General features: G+C 43.7%; 1 protein-coding gene across 1 annotated transcript; it reads right to left on the bottom strand.

Annotated features, from left to right (window-relative positions):
• Positions 1–105: 105 nt before the first annotated feature.
• LOC125507739 (2-methyl-6-phytyl-1,4-hydroquinone methyltransferase 2, chloroplastic-like) lies at positions 106–2,109 on the bottom strand. Its single transcript, XM_048672232.1, has 3 exons — positions 1,393–2,109; positions 938–1,244; positions 106–519 (listed from the first exon to the last, which is right to left on the bottom strand). Exons 1-3 carry the CDS (start codon positions 1,989–1,991, stop codon positions 364–366), a joined length of 1,062 nt encoding a protein of 353 aa, XP_048528189.1. The 5' UTR covers positions 1,992–2,109; the 3' UTR covers positions 106–363.
• Between the last annotated feature and the right edge of the window lie 19,510 nt (positions 2,110–21,619).

Here is a 21,619-nt window from a genome sequence, read left to right as displayed (position 1 = left end):
CAGGTATACATGCACATATCGACGACATAGCAGATGGTGAGATGCAACAAATAAATAGGAATTCAGCTCATGTATCATTTTTGTCTACCACTTAGCAAGTCAGCATACGGTGGAGAAATATTACAGATACATTCTATTTGTGAAACAATGACCTGCTACAAATGAGCCATTTCACGCTCAAGAGCTCTGACGCGTTTAATCCAAGTCATAAATATTATTTCTCCACATAACAAGACTCAAAGTTAAATACACGACAACAGGAAATATAAAAGGTAAACAAAAACAGATGTGAAGTGCCTAATATAGAGAAGCCTAATTCAGATATTGGCTATCCTCTCTTCGCTGCAGCTCAATTCCCCTCCCTTAGATCGGCATGCCTTTGGGCACAATCTGGTCCTTTATCCACATGTAAATAGGCACCAGAACATAGTACGCGGCACATATTGTTCCCATGAGGAAGCGGAAGAAAAAGGTGATAGGATTCACGGGCTTGCTGACATCTTCAGCCTTCGGACCAAGCTGTGAGAAGAAAAAAAAGATGAAAACCTCTTAATATAGAACCATACAAAAACATGAAAGAAAGTATCTAAATGCAGACAATATGAAGGTCCATTATTCACTCTCAAACATGCAGTAAGTTATCCCTTTCTGACTGCTACTTTGTATACTTGTGGATAACCAGGCGGCAACAAGGTCCAAAAAATTATGAAATGCAAAAAAGAAAAACTATCATGTCTTTGCATATGCTTTATCTAAGAATAGCAAACAGTAGTAACTGTTTGATAAAAAAAATGCTTAATCTAGTTTAACTACTTAGGTCCAGTCTACTGCAATGGAAGTACAAGTTGCCGTAACAAGACCCATCTTGACAAAACATATCAAAATGTAGGGAGAGTTGAAAATGTTAATCTGCAAGCCATTTTTAGCAAAAACTTGCCTGTAAAGGGGAGTCCCCGCTTTCTCTCTTGACACCCGTCACGGAGCACCCCATGATCAGGCCATGCCTACGGACACCACGGTACCACTTCGGTCCAATCCTCTTGAGCTGAACATCCTTGAACCCTGCCTTCGTGAACCATTCAATATACTCCTCTTCAGTGGGGAACAGCATCCACATATCGGCAAAAAAGCGAGACAGCCAAAAGGTTGGGTGCACGGGGCCGATCAAACAAGCTTTCCCGCCGAGCCTGAGGACCCTGTAGGCCTCCTTGATTCCTCGCTGCGGGTCAGGCCAGTACTCAATGCTGGAGGCCAGAAAAATCGTCAGTCATGACAGGACACAAAATTCAGCATCCTATAGTACAGAGTAATTTGTCTACCACAACAATTAACAAACAGCGTTCGTATAAGCATGGCATAGCAGAGCAGAGGAAGAGGGGTTGATGAGATTACCTGCCGGCGGAGACGTATCGGTCGAAGGTGTCGGTGGGGAAGGGGAGGTCCTCGGCGTCGCCCTCCATGATGTCGACCCCCTTGAGCGCCTCCTTCTGCCTGGCCTTCTCGAGCTGGTGGGGCGACTGGTCGAGCAGCGTGACGTTGGCGGGGTCGACGTGCCTGACGATGCCGAGCGTGGTGAAGCCCGTGCCGCCGCCGACGTCGACGACCTTGAGCTTGCGGCTGTGGAGGTCGGCGGGCTCGAGCGCGTCGTCGCGCATGTCCTCGGTCCAGTGGCCCGGGTTGATGACGTGGTCGTAGACGATGGAGAGGAAGCGGTAGAACCAGAAGGCCTCCTTCTTGTGCTGGATGAAGCGCGGCGCCGAGGCGGGCCGCGCCGCCGCAGCGGCCGGGGGCGAGGAGGCCGCGGCGCACCTGAGCAGCGGGGACCGGGCGCCCGAGGGGGCGGCGCGCCTCGCGAGGGCGACGGGGCGGAGGGCCGGCCTGGAGGGGCCGAGGCCGAGGTAGCCCAGCCCGGCGGGCGCGCGCACCCTCAGCGCCCCGCGCGGCGCCAGGCTCCCGGCGCCGCTCGGCGCGTGCGCGGAGGCCATCGCCATTGCCTTAGCCGGGAGGGAGTGGGGTGGAGCTGAGACGCCGCCGCCGCCGCGTCGAGGAGTGGAGGGGAACGGAGGGCAGCGGATGATGGGGGCGGTGGGAGAGTGGCGATTGGCGAGCGAGCGAGCGAGGTCACGGGCGGATGAGTGGTGGGTGGACGGGGCGTCCTTCGTCCCACGTGGCGACACGTGCGCGACATGTGCAGGCTAGAGTCTATGACTGTGGGTCCATGTCAAAACCCAAACTCATCTAGAGTAGTACAATTGAAAGAAAACATCTTCTCAAAACAATATTAGAAAAATATATAAAAAGCTGAGTTGGTGATGATGGTGTGCCTGCCATCCTCCGTTTACAATTGTTCGATTTGCATCCAACATGTCTGAGACAAACTATGTCAGTTTTACAAAAAGACCCCCGCACTCCATTACTCGTTGGTAGATAACCCCTGCCTCTCACCTCATCTAGTCATGTCATGACAAAATAAAAAGGATCTAGAAAGGTCGCTGCTCTTGGTGTTGTCTACCTCCAACGCCTATTATGCCTTCGCTTGGGCCGCATTGCCGACCACCACCACGATCCCCTACTTCTCGCCATCTCCTCTGCCATTTTTCAAGTCATCCTGAGTTATATTCATAGTTGTCGAGAAAAAAATAAACAAAATCGATATTTAAAAAAAATTGAAGATGATTTTTTGCAAAGCACAATAAGTGTTATTTCTTCATGAAGTTTTGGATGCAGGTTAAACACTTGAATGCTTTTATTTGCAAAAGATATTTTTTATATATTTTCCTACATTTACTATTTATCCGTATGCTTGTGAGCTCTAGAGAAAAATGGATATCTGAAGAAACCTATCAATATTTATTAAACATGAGATGACCCGGATCAATGCATTCCAATGTTGCATGCAACGCACGAGCACCTTACTAATATTAGAAAAACAGAGAAATGGCATGAATCGATTTTCAGTCGCTCGTGATAGTTTTTTTCTTTTTTTAGGAAAACAGTCGCTCATGATAGTTTTTTTTAGCATCAGTACAGACACAAGCGCTCATATACACGCGCATACACTCACCCCTATGAACGCACACACGCACACCCTACCTCTATGAGCACCTCCGAGAGACTGAGTCGGCATATCATCTTGAGATTTACGAAGTCACCGTAAGCGCCTCGTCGTCGACGAGAACGTCTCCTCCCACTGAAAACGTATCGCCGGAAATTCTGAAATAAATCCAGAAATAATGCGAGCACCAGGATTTGAACCCTGGTGGGTTAGGGATACCACTGTCCACCTAACCAACTCAATCACAGGTTGATTCGCCGCTCATGATAGTTACTCCGGTGTCAATAGAGAAAATGGGAAAGAGAGAATCTATGAATAGCCAACTTTAGAAATCAAACTCATTCTCCTTGTAGTCGTCCACGGGTTTGGTTCAAACCGTGGGCGAGCCGGCCTAGGTCAGGCACCAATCTGGACTTGGGTTCTCGAGATCTTATATCGAGATCATGTTCTTAATGTTGACTTCTGTATGTAAAGTTAAACTCAAGACACACCTATGTGATTTGTCTGTAAAAGACACTAAACTAAACCCCACGCACCCACCCCCACGTCGCCAACCCTAGGCGACACGGGGGGCGACTGCGCCGCCGGCCCTAGGCCCCCTTCCCTCGCCTCCTCCGTCCTCCCGCCGCCTGAGGTCTCACCGGTGAAGCCTGGCCTATGATGGCGGCGGCGGGGCCTTATCCCTCGCGCGGTGGTGGCGTTTTTTTCGGGCGGCGGCGGCGCATCGTTCGATGCAGATCCGGCGGCAAGGAGCAGCGAGATCCCTACGGCATGCGTGACGGCGGCATCAGCGGAGGCGCAACCTCCCGGCGGCGGAGTCACCGAGATCGCCGATCTGGTCTTGCCCAGATGGGCTTGGGTGAGCCGGCGGTTCCGGTGTGCATCTACAGGCAAGCGCGGTGGGCCTGACGGCGCCAGCTGTAGGCACCATGGTGGTGCTATGGCCGGTAAGGCGGCGGCGGCCTAGACTCCTTTCATCCAGTCCCCGACAGAGATGACGGCAGTCCGTGCACGAGATGCTTGAGGGAGGATCTTCGAACCGATCTGGGTGAAAACCTGCTCTCGGCTAGCTGCCAAGGCCAGCAGTGGGGGCGTTGTCTGCGTCGTTTCCTTCTTGAAGGCATCGCCCTGGAGAAGTTCAAGGCCACTCTATGCTACCTCTGGGGAGAAACCCTAAATCAGTAGATCAGATGACGGCGACGCTATGGTGTTGTTTCCCTCTTGCGCGTGTCATTCGTGGAGGTGTACAAGGACAGAGGGACCAGTGGAAGGCTTTTTGGTGGAGCGGTGCTTCAGCTTACACATTGATGGCGACGGATCTCGGCGGCATGGCACCGTGAACACTCGACGTCTGATGCGCGGAAATGGACTCGTGCAGTGAGGTGGCGCTGTCTGGCATCATGGTGGCGTCGACGGTAGCTAGACCGGGCAAGATTGATGCAGCAGTACAACATTGAAGATGGATTGGTGGCAGGTGGCTACGGCGGCCTCATACCTGATACGTCTCCAACGTATCTATAATTTTTAATTGCTTCATGCTATATTATGTACTCCCTCCTTCCATTTATATAGGGCCTAATGCGTTTTTCAAGACCGCCTTTGACTATTAATAAAATTAATACTACATGACATGCATAATGTGAAAATTATATCACTGAAAGCTCCTTTCACATACGAATTTGATGATGTGCTTTGTGTAAGTTGCATGTCATATATTATTGCTCTAACATTTGGTCAAAGTTAGCCTCGAAAAACGCATTAGGCCCTATATAGATGGAAGGAAGGAGTACTGTTTTGGACTATATTGGGCTTTATTTTCCACTTTTATATTATTTTTGGGACTAACTTATTAACCGGAGGCCCAGCCCAGACTTGCTGTTTTTTGCCTATTTCAGTGTTTCGGAGAAACAGAATATCAAACGGAGTGCAAACGGAATGAAACCTCCGGAAACGTGATTTTCTCATCAGATAAGATCCAGGAGACTTGGACCCTCTGTCAAGAAAGCCACGAGGCGGTCACGAGGGTGCCCCCCTAGGGCGCGCCCCCTGCCTCATGGGCCCCTCGAAACTCCACCGACGTACTTCTTCCTCCTATATATATCCACGTACCTCCAAACGATCGGAGACAGAGCCAAAAACCTAATTCCACCGCCGCAACTTTCTGTATCCACGAGATCCCATCTTGGGGCCTGTTTCGGAGCTCCGCCGGAGGGGGCATCGATCACGGAGGGCTTCTACATCCTCATCCAAGCCTCTCCGATGAAGTGTGAGTAGTTTACTTCAGACCTACGGGTCCATAGTTAGTAGCTAGATGGCTTCTTCTCTCTTTTTGGATCTCAATACAATGTTTTCCCCCTCTCTCATGAAGATCTATTCGATGTAATCTTTTTTTTACGGTGTGTTTGTTGAGACCGATGAATTGTGGGTTTATGATCAAGTATATCTATGAATAATATTTGAATCTTCTCTGAATTCTTTTATGTATGATTGGTTATCTTTGCAAGTCTCTTCGAATTATCAGTTTGGTTTGGCCTACTAGATTGGTTGTTCTTGCCATGGGAGAAGTGCTTAGCTTTGGGTTCAATCTTGCGGTGTCATTTCCTAGTGACAGAAGGGGCAGCAAGGCACGTATTGTATTGTTGCCATCGAGGATAACAAGATGGGGTTTTTATCATATTGCATGAAACTATCCCTCTATATCATGTCATCTTGCTTAAGGCGTTACTCTGTTTTTAACTTAATACTCTAGATGCATGCTAGATAGCGGTCGATGAGTGGAGTAATAGTAGTAGATGCAGAATCGTTTCGGTCTACTTGTCTCGGACGTGATGCCTATATACATGATCATACCTAAATATTCGCATAACTATGCTCAATTCTGTCAATTGCTCAACAGTAATTTGTTCACCCACCGTAGAATACTTATGCTCTTGAGAGAAGCCACTAATGAAACCTATGGCCCCCGGGTCTCTTTTTCATCATATTAATTTCCATCACTTTATTATTGCTTTGCTTTTATTTTGCCTTTTACTTTTCACTTTGCATCTCTATACCAAAAATACCCAGAAAATATTATTTATCATCTCTATCAGATCTCACTTTCATAAGTGACCGTGAAGGGATTGACAATCCCTAATCGCGTTGGTTGCGTTGAGCTATTGTTCTTGTGTAGGTATAAGAGACTTGAGCGTAGCCTCCTACTGGATTGATACCTTAATTCTCAAAAACTGAGAGAAATACTTACGCTACTTTGCTGCATCATCCTTTTCTCTTCGGGGAAATCCAACGCAGTGCTCAAAAGGTAGCAATACCCAGCAGGCGTCCTGGTTGAGAAGTGCGCCGGACTGGTGGGTGCCCCATACCCGGCAGGCGTCCTGGTTGGGACCTGAGGTCTTAAATGGTAGGTTTGACTGCGAGGTCTGTTTTGGCATTAGGCCCAGACTATCAGCATCCCTTCATCAACTAAATAGAAGTAGCAACAGATGTTGCCTAAACGATGGCTTTAGTCTGACTGTTGTATTACTTTACAAGGTCTTATGTGAATAATTAATAAAGTGGCTACATGCATCGTCCAGATGCATGCAGAGGACGGGGGTCCTCCTCCATTTCTAAAAAAAATTGATGACTAGAAATGCAACCCTCACTTTTGGACGTGCATTTGCTCCGTACTTGCACTTGCGCAAATGAAACTTTCACTGGGAGCCTTTGTGAAACAAACAGAGTGAGCACCCTAGGTATGTGAACTATTCATTGTTGGGAGCTCACTCCGTTTGCCATGCATCTCAGCTTTATTTTGAGGAACTAAACTCCTTTGAAAGATAAACAAAACCTTTATTTTGAGGAACTAAAACTCCTTTGAAAGAGAAAGAAAACCGCCGGAGCTCTTGCACTATTTTTTTTTAAACAAGGATCGTAGCCAAATGGCTTAATCTCGCAAGTATAAATAGAGCTATCGTCCTACGCTTAACGCCAATTATACATTGGGAGGTGAAGATTTTTGGAATGACATTGTGCGTGTTAATAGAATGACTGCAATCTATCACCAAAATAGTACTAGTGAAGGCCTAGACCTAGGAGCTATGGTCGCTCTCTTGATTCTTGTGTTAAGCCTTTTTAGTTATGTTTAGTTTGTCGTTTAAGTTTTCCCTTCTGGATGGAGTCCAAAGCCTTCAAACAGTGCACACTGAGGGATAATGGGTGTGCTTTGAAAAGGACGCATACAACGACCCTTCTCCCCTCATGGAGGAGGAACTGACTATTACTCTATCCACCATTATTAAAACTTGAAAACCCTTGAGATCTCCTTCCCGTGGCCCTAGACTTCAAACCAAGTTCGAAAAGAAATAGGAGAAGCCGATCTATGATCCCACTGAGCCAAAAAAATTGATTAACTTGCACATCTTGTTACTCTTGGAAAACTTCCTAGTGTGGATTTTCTCTGGGAAGTTTCTCAAAGTTTGGAAATCACCTCAAAACCTATCTAGTGATTAATCTCATACTTTGTTAGCAGAGGCTCAAGGAGGGATTAGCGTTTTCCCAAGGGCGTGAACTTCAGGATACATCATCGCGTCATCATGCCATTGGTTACTTCCGAGCTTATTCACATGCTGAGTGTTACCTGCGAGCTACAACCCCCCCCCCCCCCGCCCCCCCCCCCCCCCCCCCCCCCCCCGCCCACACACACACATGGTTGACATATTTGGTCCTTCAACCTGTACCAAATTAAATCTGCACTCAACTTATGCAGTCACACGTTTATCATGGTGCTTAACATAAGATACAATGGTACATACGTAAAGACTTGAAAACGATCAAAAGAGATGCCTTATATCCGCAATGGAAAACACAATCTCTATTGAAAACTTATTCATCAATACTTGTGTCCAAAACACATGGACTAGCCTCCAACACAATGCCAACTCTAGGGAAATACAATAAGGATGCCGAGCTATGAACTATCATTAATGGAACCCAACTTTTATGTGTCAAAGGTACTCAAATGTATCGTAGATGGGCCAACAAATACAAAAATGTTGTGCCGCCACACATGATTTTCCAGATCAAAATGTTGTCTATCTACCGAGTGCAAAGTATGCATGAAATCCCAGTTGATTGTTGACCCAAGAACATGGAAGGCATACTTAACAGTGGAAGAACTAGTAAACAAGCAACGCAACAGAACCATTGAAAGATATTTTTCACATTCTAGAATTTTCTATTGAGTACGTAGATATTATTCCTTTTATTTACTTGCGCACAAAATAGGCAATCATGCATTCTAAAAGCCTCGGTCAAATTTATACCTATTTGGCATGATATTCAAGGAAACTCTAATGGATACAAAAAACAAGACATATTTGCGATTCATCTAAATGACATAAATAAATGTGTGAAAGTTTATGTGTTTGTTATTTTTTTATTTTTCTCTTATTTAGAACAATTTATTTAAAAAATAGATAAAGAGGCATGCCTCGAAAAGAAAATAAGTATGTCAAATTCCTTGCAGTATATTCTTCCAATTTAGCAAAATAATCAATTTTTTCATGAATTATATTAAAGTGATATAATAGAAATGATGTATCCTAATATTTGGATGTACCATTACATAGTGGCAGTATAATATAGAGTTGTAGTGATTAAGGGCTTGTTTTGAAACTCTCCAGCTCGCAACTTCACAAACTCCAAAGTCAAAACGCAGCCAACGATTAGCTCCTATAAGCTAATTCATGAAATTGTTTCGGCTCGCAATGTATTTTTGAGAAGCGGCAAAAACCAACATCGACGTTTTATAGAATCTGGAGTTGTCCTTGATAACCCACAAGTATAGGGATCGCAACAGTTTTCGATAAGTAAGAGTGTCGAACCCAACGAGGAGCTAAAGGTAGAACAAATATACCCTCAAGTTCTATCGACCACCGATACAACTCTACGCACGCTTGACGTTCGCTTTACCTAGAATAAGTATGAAACTAGAAGTACTTTGTAGGTGTTTTCGGAAAGGCTTGCAAAAAAGTACAGAGCACGAAAATAAAACTAGGGGCTGTTAAGGTAAAGAAGCAACTAAAGTAAATATAGCAAGTGTGGAAAAGTGGTGGTAGGAGTTGCGAAATTGTCCCTTAAGCAATTGACTATTTTACTAGACCTATAGCAAGTATTATGTGGGAGAGGCCACTGCTAGCATGTCATCCCTTATTTGGAATTCTATGCACTTATGATTGGAACTATTAGCAAGCATCCGCAACTACTAATATTTATTAAGGTAAAACCCAACCATAGCATTAAGATATATTGCTCCCCTTTAAATCCCATATGCATCAATTTCTATGCTAGGTTGAAGTTTCTGTCACTCTTGCCCTCCAATACATAGTCCTACCAACATACAACTAACCCTATGGTGTGATCCACGCGCGCGCTCATATGATGAGCACCAAAGGACATCAACATAACCACAAGCAAATTAAATCAATCATAGCAATTCATCAATCACCGGTAGGACAATGAAAATCTACTCAAACATCATAGGATGGCAACACATCATTGGATAATAATATGAAGCATAAAGCACCATGTTCAAGTAAAGGGTACAACGGGTTGCGGGAGAGTGGACCGCTGTAGATAGAGGGGGGAAGGTGATGAAGATGTTGGTGAAGATGGAGGAGGTGTTGGTGAAGATCGCGGTGATGATGATGATGGCCACGGCTGCGTTCCGGCGCCACCGGAGGAGAGGGGGAGAGGGGCCCCCTTCTTCCTCTTCTTCCTTGACCTCCTCCCTAGATGGGAGAAGGGTTTCCCCTCTGGTCCTTGGCCTCCATGGCATGGGAGGGGCGAGAGCCCCTCCGAGATTGGATCTGTCTCTCTGTCTCTCTCTATTTCTGTGTTCCCAAATTCTTCCCTTTCACCGTTTCTTATATTCCCGGAGATCCGTAACTCCGATTGGGCTGAAATTTTAACACGATCTCTATCCGGATATTAGCTTTCTTGCGGCGAAAGAAGGGCACCAACCGCCTTACGGGGTGGCCACGAGGGTCAGGGGCGCGCCTGACACCCTGGGGCGCGCCCCCTACCTCGTGGGCCCCTCGAGCATTGTCTCGCGTGGATTCTTCTTCCCAAAAATCATATATATTCCAAAAAAATATCCGTCAGTTTTTATTCCGTTTGGACTCCGTTTGATATGGATATTTTGCGAAACAAAAAACATGCAATAAACAGGAACTGGCACTGGGCACTGGATCAATATGTTAGTCCCAAAAAATAGTATAAAAAGTTGCCAAAAGTATATGAAAGTTGAATAATATTGGCATGGAACAATCAAAAATTATGGATACGACGGAGACATATCAGCATCCTCAAGCTTAATTCCTGCTCGTCCTCGAGTAAGTAAATGATAAAAAAGATAATTTTTGATGTGGAATGCTACTTAGCATAATTTTGATCATATGTCTAATCATGGCATGAATATTAAGATACGAGTGATTCAAAGCAATAGTCTATCATTTGACATAAAAACAATAATACTTCAAGCCTACTAATAAAGCAATCATGTCTTTTCAAAATAATATGGCCAAAGAAAGTTATCCCTACAAAATCATATAGTTTGGCTATGCTCCATCTTCACCACACAAAATATTCACATCATGCACAACCCCGATGACAAGCCAAGCAATTGTTTCATACTTTTGACGTTATCAAACCTTTTCAACTTTCACTCAATGCATGAGCGTGAGCCATGGACATAGCACTATAGGTGGAATAGAATATGATGGTGGAGAAGACAAAAAAGGAGAAGATAGTCTCACATCAACTAGGCGTATCAACGGGCTATGAAGATGCCCATCAATAGATATCAATGTGAGTGAGTAAGGATTGCCATGCAACGGATGCACTAGAGCTATAAGTGTATGAAAGCTCCAACTGAAACTAAGTGGGTGTGCATCCAACTTGATTGCTCATGAAGACCTCGGGCATTTGAGGAAGCCCATCATCGGAATATACAAGCTAAGTTATATAATGAATATTCCCACTAGTATATGAAAGTGATAACTCAAGAGACTCTCTATATGAAGAACATGGTGCTACTTTGAAGCACAAGTGTGGAAAAAGGATAGTAGCACTACCCCTTCTTTCTTTTTCTCTCATTTTTTTGTTTTTTTTATTTTTTTTATTTTTTTGGCGGGCTTCTTTGGCCTCTTTTTTTTTTTTGGATTCTTTGGCCTCTTTTATTTTTTTTTAAAGTCTGGAGTCTCATCCCGACTTATGGGGGAATCATAATCTCCATCATCCTTTCCTCACTGGGGCAATGCTCTAATAATGATGATCATCACACTTTTATTTACTTACAACTCAATATTACAACTCGATATCTAGAATAAAGATATGACTCTATATGAATGTCTCCGGCGGTGTACCAGGATGTGCAATGATCTAGCGTAGCAATGACATCAAAAAACGGACAAGCCATGAAAACAACATGCTAGCTATCTTACGATCATGCAAAGCAATATGACAATAAATGCTCAAGTCATGTATATGATGATGATGGAAGTTGCATGGCAATATATCTCGGAATGGCTATGGAAATGCCATAATAGGCAGGTATGGTGGCTGTTTTGAGGAAGGTATATGGTGAGTTTATGGTACCGGTGAAAGTTGCGCGGTACTAGAGAGGCTAGCAACGGTGGAAGGGTGAGAGTGCGTATAATCCATGTACTCAACATTAGTCATAAAGAACTCACATACTTATTACAAAAATCTATTAGTCATCGAAACAAAGTACTACGCGCATGCTCCTAGGGGGATAGATTGGTAGGAAAAGACCATCGCTCGTCCCTAACCGCCACTCATAAGGAAGACAATCAACAAATAAATCATGCTCCGACTTCATCACATAACGGTTCACCATACGTGCATGCTACGGGAATCACAAACCTCAACACAAGTATTTCTGCTAATCCACAACTACCCACTAGCATGACTCTAATATCACCATCTTTATATCGCAAAACTATTGCAAGGAATCAAACATATCATATTCAGTGATCTACAAGTTTTATGTAGGATTTTATGACTAACCATGTGAATGACCAGTTCCTATCATCTCTCTAAATAGATATAAGTGAAGCAAGAGAGTTTAATTCTTTCTACAAAAGGTATGTCCACACTCTAACAAATATAAGTGAAGCAAAATAGCATTCTACAAATGGCGGTTGTCTATGTAAAGAGAAACATGCAATCCAAACTTCAAATGATATAAGTGAAGCACATGAAGCATTCTATAAAGCCATACTCAAAAAGATATAAGTGAAGTGCAAAGAGCATTCTATAAATCAACCAAGGACTATCTCATACCAGCATGGTGCATAAAAGAAAAATGAAAACTAAATACAAAAAACGCTCCAAGATTGCACATATCGATACTTGTTGAAGAAAGAGGGGATGCCTCCCCAGCATCCCCAAGCTTAGACGCTTGAGTCTCCTTGAATATTTACTTGGGGTGCCTCGGGCATCCCCAAGCTTAGACGCTTGAGTCTCCTTGAATATTTACTTGGGGTGCCTCGGGCATCCCCAAGCTTGAGCTCTTGCCTCTCTTCCTTCTACTCACATCGAAACATTCTCAATCATCGAACACTTCATCCACATAAAACTTCAACAGAAAACTCGGTAAGATCCGTTAGTATAATAAAGCAAATCACTACTCTAAGTAATGTTGCAAATCAATTCATATTTTTTTTGCATTGTGTCTACTGTAATATAACTTTTTCATGGCTTAATCCACTGATATAAATTGATAGTTTCATCAAAACAAGCAAACTATGCATCAAAAACAGAATCTGTCTAAAACAGAACAGTCTGTAGCAATCTGAACATTCACCATACTTATGACACTTGAAAAATTCTGCCAAAATTAGGACAAATAAAAAATTTGTACAGCAAGACAGTGCAAAAAGAATCAGAACCATTTGACATTCCAATAAAAAATTAAAATTCACGCACTACAGCCAAAGTTTCTGTCCTACACCGCACAAACCAACAAGCATCGTAAACATCCTAAAGGCAAACATTGGCACATTATTTTTATAATACAATGGAATTGTAAAAGGGGATAATTATTTTTGTTAAAAAGTTTCTGTAATTAAGATTCATAAAGTTCCCATGGGCATGAACAAAGTTCAAGGACGTCCCCCATTTTCACAATGCTCGTCTCTATCACTTTCACTTTCCTTTTTGGAAAAAATTTGGGTTCCCCTCTTTATTTTTGTTATTTTTAAACTATATAAAAGCACTCAAAAGAAATAAATGACTCTCTAAAACTTCCGGGTTGTCTCCCTGGCAGCGCTTTCTTTAAAACCATTAAGTTAGGCATATAGTGCTCAAGTAGTGAATCCACCCGGATCCCAAGGTATATCAAAGTCAATTTTAATTAGCAATGATTTGGCATTTAGTAGTGAGCACAAAGCAACATATATCATGCAACAACAAAGTCTAACTCTCTTCCTATGCATCGGCATGTCATAAAAGAACAATTCATGCACACAAAGTAAAGGCCAATGCATAGTATAAACAGTTTCTTGCAATTTTACCATATTGGAAACATAGAGAGGTGGAGATATAGTTCCTCTCTCATAATAATTGTAAGTAGGAGCAGTAAGCACATGCATATTATACCCATTAAAATCATCATGTGCAACGGTAAAAGGCAACCCATCAATGTAATCCTTAATAAGTGCAAACTTCTCCGATATAGTGTAGTTTGGAGAATTCAAAAAGATAATAGGACTATCATGCGTGGATGCAATAGCAACAATTTCATGTTTAACATAAGGAAATATAGCAAGTTCATCTCCATAAGCATAATTTATATTGGCATCTTGGCCACAAGCATAGCAAGCATCATCAAAAAGGAATATTTCAAGATAATCAATGGGATCATAATAGTCATCATAGCAATCATCCTTCGGTAAGCACGAAGGGGAATTAAACAATGTATGAGTTGAAGAGTTACTCTCATTAGAAGGTGGGCACGGGTAGCTAATCCGCTCTTCCTCCTTTTGTTCTTCGCTCTCCTCCTCATCTTTTTCATCCAATGAGCTCACAGTTTCATCAGTTTCTTCTTTCATAGACTCCTGCAAAATATTAGTCTCTTCTTGGACAGCGGAGTAGTACTCAATATATGGTTCAACATAGGCATTAGAAGCATAATTATCATAGCAATATTTAAGTATGGCAAAAATTTTAGATTTGTAAAGAGTAACATCATACTTTTCAATCAAAAAAGCAATTTCGTAAGCACCCTTAAACGCAACAAATTCTTCAATTTGTTGAATATCATAATAACTATAAACACCCTTAGCATAAGAGGATACGATTCCATTATCACTAAACAAACATTGGTAGGGAAGGTGTTTCTTAGGGTCTTCAGAACAACAAGTATAATCATATATTTCACATAAATTCCAAGCATAGCATTTCAAACGATGAATTTGATCCAGTAAAGTTTTCCCTTTTTCAGATATTCGGTGTCGCACAAAACAAGCATGCTCATCTAAAGATTTGCCCTCAACTAAGCTAGTTGGGGTTTCAGCACGAGCACATAGGGATCGAAGATGATCCAAGTAATAAGCTTCAGCAGTGTGATAGATTTTGAGTGGTTCTTCAACCATTGGTTTAGTAGGTACAACTAATTTTTTTGGTATTTTGCGTTTTCTACCCATAACTAAAGATAGAAAACAACTAAGAACAATAAATAAAAATTACTTAGTGATAAAGCAAACAAGCACACACGAGAATATTCACCCCATGCTATTGCTCCCCGGCAACGGCGCCAGAAAAAGGTCTTGATAACCCACAAGTATAGGGGATCGCAACAGTTTTCGATAAGTAAGAGTGTCGAATCCAACGAGGAGCTAAAGGTAGAACAAATATTCCCTCAAGTTCTATCGACCACCGATACAACTCTACACACGCTTGACATTCGCTTTACCTAGAACAAGTATGAAACTAGAAGTACTTTGTAGGTGTTTTCGGAAAGGCTTGCAAGAAAGTACAGAGCACGAAAATAAAACTAGGGGCTGTTAAGGTAAAGAAGCAACTAAAGTAAATATAGCGAGTGTGGAAAAGTGGTGGTAGGAGTTGCAAAATTGTCCCTTAAGCAATTGACTACTTTACTAGACCGATAGCAAGTATTATGTGGGAGAGGCCACTTCTAGCATGTCTTCCCTTATTTGGAATTCTATGCACTTATGATTGGAACTATTAGCAAGCATCCGCAACTACTAATATTTATTAAGGTAAAACCCAACCATAGCATTAAGATATATTGCTCCCCTTTAAATCCCATATGCATCAATTTCTATGCTAGGTTGAAGTTTCTGTCACTCTTGCCCTCCAATACATAGTCCTACCAACATACAACTAACCCTATGGTGTGATCCACGCGCGCGCTCATATGATGAGCACCAAAGGACATCAACATAACCACAAGCAAATTAAATCAATCATAGCAATTCATCAACCACCGATAGGACAACGAAAATCTACTCAAACATCATAGGATGGCAACACATCATTGGATAATAATATGAAGCATAAAGCACCATGTCCAAGTAGAGGATATAGCGGGTTGCGGGAGAGTGGATCGTTGTAGATAGAGGGAGGAAGGTGATGGAGATGTTGGTGAAGATGACGGAGGTGTTGGTGAAGATCACGGTGATGATGATGATGGCCACGGCGGCGTTCCGGTGCCACCGGAGGAGAGGGGAAGAGGGGCCCCCTTCTTCCTCTTCTTCCTTGACCTCCTCCCTAGATGGGAGAAGGGTTTCCCCTCTGGTCCTTGGCCTCCATGGCATGGGAGGGGCGAGAGCCCCTCCGAGATTGGATCTGTCTCTCTGTCTCTCTCTATTTCTGTGTTCCCAGATTCTTCCCTTTCACCGTTTCTTATATTCCCGGAGATCCGTAACTCCGATTGGGCTGAAATTTTAACACGATCTCTATCCAGATATTAGCTTTCTTGCGGTGAAAGAAGGGCACCAACCGCCTTACGGGGTGGCCACGAGGGTCAGGGGCGCGCCCCCTACCTCGTGGGCCCCTCGAGCATTGTCTCGCGTGGATTCTTCTTCCCAAAAATCATATATATTCTAAAAAAAAATCTTCGTCGGTTTTTATTCCGTTTGGACTCCGTTTGATATGGATATTCTGCGAAACAAAAAACATGCAACAAACAGGAACTGGCACTGGGCACTGGATCAATATGTTAGTCCCAAAAAATAGTATAAAAAGTTGCCAAAAGTATATGAAAGTTGAATAATATTGGCATGAAATAATCAAAAATTATAGATACGACGGAGACGTATCAGTCCTCTATTTACAAAATGTCGCCACCGCCAAGGAAAATGTTTCGCGCTAGACCTTCGACGTACACCCATGCTTGTGCACATGACCGAGTCCTCCCTCCCGATCGAATCGTTTTCCCTCTCCTAGGCTGCCTCCAGCCAACCCAAAAGGGAACCCAATGAGCTTCTTGCCTCCCAGCTGGGATGCAACATTGGGAGAAGCCAGCATTGCTCCCGAACGGTTTTTGATCGCCGGGTGAAGCGAGAAGCTAACTCGAGAAGCTGAAGTTGCAGATTTGGTGGAGTTGGGAGAGTTTCAAAACATGTCCTAAGATTATGTGTCAAAAATATGAATTGTGATTATAAAGAAGTAAAAAAAAGTTTAGTCTAAATAAATGATACTTGTATTAAATATTATTCGGTAATATGTTATTTAGACTAAATACACCGCATAATGACTTACCAATACCGAGGCCATGCTGGATAGAATGGCACATGACAACAAGCTTGCTCTAAGCGCTTCTCCGATGCATGCTTCTAAATAGTTCTACTATACAGTTAATCATGATGGAGATTGTATTTTCCATGACGTTGAAAGGAAAGGATTGATTGACTGCAGGAATCCTCAATTCAGTGACAATGCTCTCCAGTGGTCATGCATTGAGTTGAGTTGTGATGGGTGGTTGCGACGGGATTCTCACCGGGTAGTGAATATATAGGTGGTCGGAGTAGAGACAAGCTGCAGATCGGCCCACAAAACTTAGATAGGTGAGATACTAAAATATTACTACCTCCGTTCTAGTTTATTACTTCTCTTCGTATTTTATGTCAAATTTTAACCATCGCTTTAATTAACAAAATGTTAATGCATGTCACGAAAAATTATATCATTGGACTCGTATTTGAACATAGTTTTCGATGATATTATTTTTACTACGTATAGCTTATATTTTATTAGTTCAAATCATGGTCAAAATATGACCCTAATTACGAGGGGGCTAATAAATCAAGACTAAGATAGTAAGCCTTTTGTCCAATTGAGCTGGTAACATAAGAGCAACTCTAGCAGACCCCGCATCCGGCCGGCCCGCAAAACGCGTTTGTAGTTCATAGAAAACCGTTTTTACGGGCTGGCTCAGGCTGCCACAGATGCAGACCCCCCAAACGGACCCGTAAAAAGTATATTCCCGGAATATACTTTTTACGGGTCGGCTTCTGCGGCTTCTCCTCGGACACCGCCGCGACGACCCGCAAACAGAAAACGACAGTTCTCGCATTTGACATAGGTTTCCACAAATAAGTTCAAATTCAAATGACATAACACAGTTTTACGCGCAAATAAAAGTCAAGTTCAGTACGTCAAACACAAAAGAGGGCAATGCAAGAGTTTGCGCCCATGTCCGGCACCATCTTGGTCGAACTTCAGTCCGCGCCATCGAGTCCATCTTGAAGTTCATCGCCACCAACGAATCCACCTCTGGCGCTTGTTTCAAGTCCCGCCCTGAAATCATCAACATTGCCACCATATGGAGCAGAGAAAACATCTCTGGAACTATAGCACGCACCGGCCGACGCAACCATTCTCCTCTTCAAGATTTCTCTCCTTGCCATATCATGCCATGTTTTGATGAGATCTTCCATGTCATTGCGGTTTCATTGACATGATCTTGTTCTCTTCGGTGAGAAGCTTGGACATGGCTTTGTTTTCTGCAGCGCGTGCTCTTCTCTCCTCAATGGCAGTTTTGCGCAGCCCCTCTTCCTTGAGCAATTGCCACTTTTCTTGCTTCTCCTTTGCCTTCTTCTCAACCAACTCTTTCTTGATCTCCAACGACTTCAATAACATCAACTCGTTTGATTGCACCATGGCATCAATCTTCTCCCTCAAGATCGATGCTTCTTGCTCTCTCTTCATCTTCTTCTTAGTCTTCTTCTCGCCATCGGGCTTGTGCAAATTTCTTGGGCCATCATCATCCTCATCTTCATCCATGTTTGTAAGTGAGCCTCTCTTTGGTGGGGATTCTTTGTCGATCAACTTCCACTTCTCGCACTTTTGGAGCAACTCCCAACAATGCTCTAGTTTGAAGAATCTGCCTTCCGAAGCTTCCATGTCCTTGTATCTATATTGAGCAATCTTGTCCTACACAATGTGAACAAAGTGATGCAATCATTTTCCATGATGAAAATATGATGATGCACAACTTGAACAAAGGAAAAACAAACTCACATAGTCGGATTCCACGGTTCCACTTGGAGGTGCATTGCGTACTTGCTCCAAGCAAGCAGCCCAACGGCTGCACATAGGCTTGATATTCTCCCAACGCCCTTGAAGTGACCGAAATGTGTGTGGAGTCCTATTGGGATGCTTTGCCATAATGAGGAAGTATTGATCTTCGATCCTTTGCCAATATCTCTTGGCGGTTTGAGAAGTACCCATGCATGCATCAAGAGACACCGCACTTCATGCTTTGATCAAAGCTTGATCTTCCAAGGTCGTGTAGTTCTTCGATCTTTGGCTTTTCCCGGTTCTTGTTTGCTATTGCTCATACGCTTCCGCTTCGATCTCCTCCAATTCTTTCTCACAACCATGATCGTTCACGCCGCCCTCCGTTTCATTGTAGTCGAATGCTGCGAACGGGGCTTGATCAATGTCAACAGCGTTGGTGTCCAACAAGTTCACGAACTCGGCAGTTGCATTGTTCGAACCACCGCTATAGTGAACGATAACAAGTCATGAGCTATCGCAAAAAATGGCGAAAAATGAAAGGAAATCGCCATGATCGAAGACGCATACCTTCCGGCCATTTCGTTGAGCACCTCGCTTGTGAAGGAAATATGCCCTAGAGGCAATAATAAAGTTATTATTTATTTCCTTATTTCATGATAAATGTTTATTATTCATGCTAGAATTGTATTAACCGGAAACATAATACATATGTGAATACATAGACAAACAGAGTGTCACTAGTATGCCTCTACTTGACTAGCTCGTTAATCAAAGATGGTTATGTTTCCTAACCATGGAAAAAGAGTTGTTATTTGATTAACGGGATCACATCATTAGATGAATGATCTGATTGACATGACCCATCCGTTAGCTTAGCACTTGATCGTTTAGTATGTTGCTATTGCTTTCTTCATGACTTATACATGTTCCTCTGACTATGAGATTATGCAACTCCCGTTTACCGGAGGAACACTTTGTGTGCTACCAAACGTCACAACGTAACTGGGTGATTATAAAGGAGCTCTACAGGTGTCTCCGAAGGTACATGTTGGTTGGCGTATTTCGAGATTAGGATTTGTCACTCCGATTGTCAGAGAGGTATCTCTGGGCCCTCTCAGTAATGCACATCACTTAAGCCTTGCAAGCATTGCAACTAATGAGTTAGTTGCGAGATGATGTATTACAGAACGAGTAAAGAGACTTGCCGATAACGAGATTGAACTAGGTATTGAGATACCGACGATCGAATCTCGGGCAAGTAACATACCGATGACAAAGGGAACAACGTATGTTGTTATGCGGTCTGACCGATAAAGATCTTCATAGAATATGTAGGAGCCAATATGAGCATCCAGGTTCCTCTATTGGTTATTGACCGGAGACGTGTCTCGGTCATGTCTACATTGTTCTCGAACCGTAGGGTCCGCACGCTTAAGGTCTCGATGACAGATATATTATGATTTTATGAGTTTTGATGTACCGAAGGAGTTCAGAGTCCCGGATGAGATCGGGGACATGACGAGGAGTCTCGAAATGGTCGAGACGTAAAGATCGATATATTGGACGACTATATTCGGACATCAGAAAGGTTCCGAGTGGTTCGGGTATTTTTCGGAGTACCGGGGAGTTACGGGAATACGGGAGAAGAAGTATATGGACCTTATTGGGCTTTAGGGGAGAGGGAGAGGCAGGCCGCGCCCCCCCCCCAAGGCCTAGTCCGAATTGGACTAGGGGAGGGGCTGCGCCCCCTCCTTCCTTCTCTTCCCTCTTCCCCTTCCTTGTCTCCTACTCCTACTGCATGAAAGGACTCCTAGTTGGACTAGGAAAGGGGGAATCCTACTCCCGGTGGGAGTAGGACTCCCCTAGGGCGCGCCATAGAGAGGGCCGGCCCTCCCCTCCTCCACTCCTTTATATACGGGGGCAGGGGGCACCCCATAGACACACAAGTTGATCCACGTGATCGTTTTCTTAGCCGTGTGCGGTGCCCCCTTCCACCATAATCCTCGATAATATTGTAGCGGTGCTTAGGCGAAGCCCTGCGACGGTAGAACATCAAGATCGTCACCATGCCGTCGTGCTGACGGAACTCCTCCCCGACGCTTTGCTGGATCGGAGCCCGAGGATCGTCATCGAGCTGAACGTGTGCCAAGAACTCGGAGGTGCCGGAGTAACGGTGCTTGGATCGGTCGGATCGGGAAGACATACGACTACTTCCTCTATGTTGCGTCAACGCTTCCGCTTCGGTCTACGAGGGTACGTAGACAACACTCTCCCCTCTCGTTGCTATGCATCACCATGATCTTTCGTGTGCGTAGGAAATTTTTGAAATTACTACGTTCCCCAACAGTGGCATCCGAGCCTAGGTTTTATGCGTTGATGTAATATGCACGAGTAGAACACAAGTGAGTTGTGGGCGATATAAGTCATACTGCTTACTAGCATGTCACACTTTGGTTCGGCGGTATTGTTGGATGAAGCGGCCCGGACCGACATTACGCGTACGCTTACGCGAGACTGGTTCTACCGACGTGCTTTGCACACAGGTGGCTGGCGGGTGTCAGTTTCTCCAACTTTAGTTGAACCGAGTGTGGCTACGCCCGGTCCTTGCGAAGGTTAAAATAGCACCAACTTGACAAACTATCATTGTGGTTTTTGATGCGTAGGTAAGAACGGTTCTTGCTAAGCCCATAGCAGCCACGTAAAACTTGCAACAACAAAGTAGAGGACGTCTAACTTGTTTTTGCAGGGCATGTTGTGATGTGATATGGTCAAGACGTGATGAGATATAAGTTGTTGTATGAGATGATCATGTTTTGTTGAAGTTATCAGCAACTGGCAAAATCCTTATGGTTGTCTCTCTATTGCATAAGATGCAAGCGTCCAATAATTGCTTTAATTTATCACTATGCGATAGCAATAGTTGCAAGAACAATTGTTGGCGAGACGACCACGTGACGACACATTGATATAGATCAAGATGATGGAGATCATGGTGTCATGTCGGTGACGATATAG

This window comes from Triticum urartu, chromosome 5 (assembly GCF_003073215.2).
Source record: "Triticum urartu cultivar G1812 chromosome 5, Tu2.1, whole genome shotgun sequence".
Taxonomy (NCBI): domain Eukaryota; kingdom Viridiplantae; phylum Streptophyta; class Magnoliopsida; order Poales; family Poaceae; genus Triticum; species Triticum urartu.
This window is presented reverse-complemented; position numbering and strand designations above follow the sequence as displayed.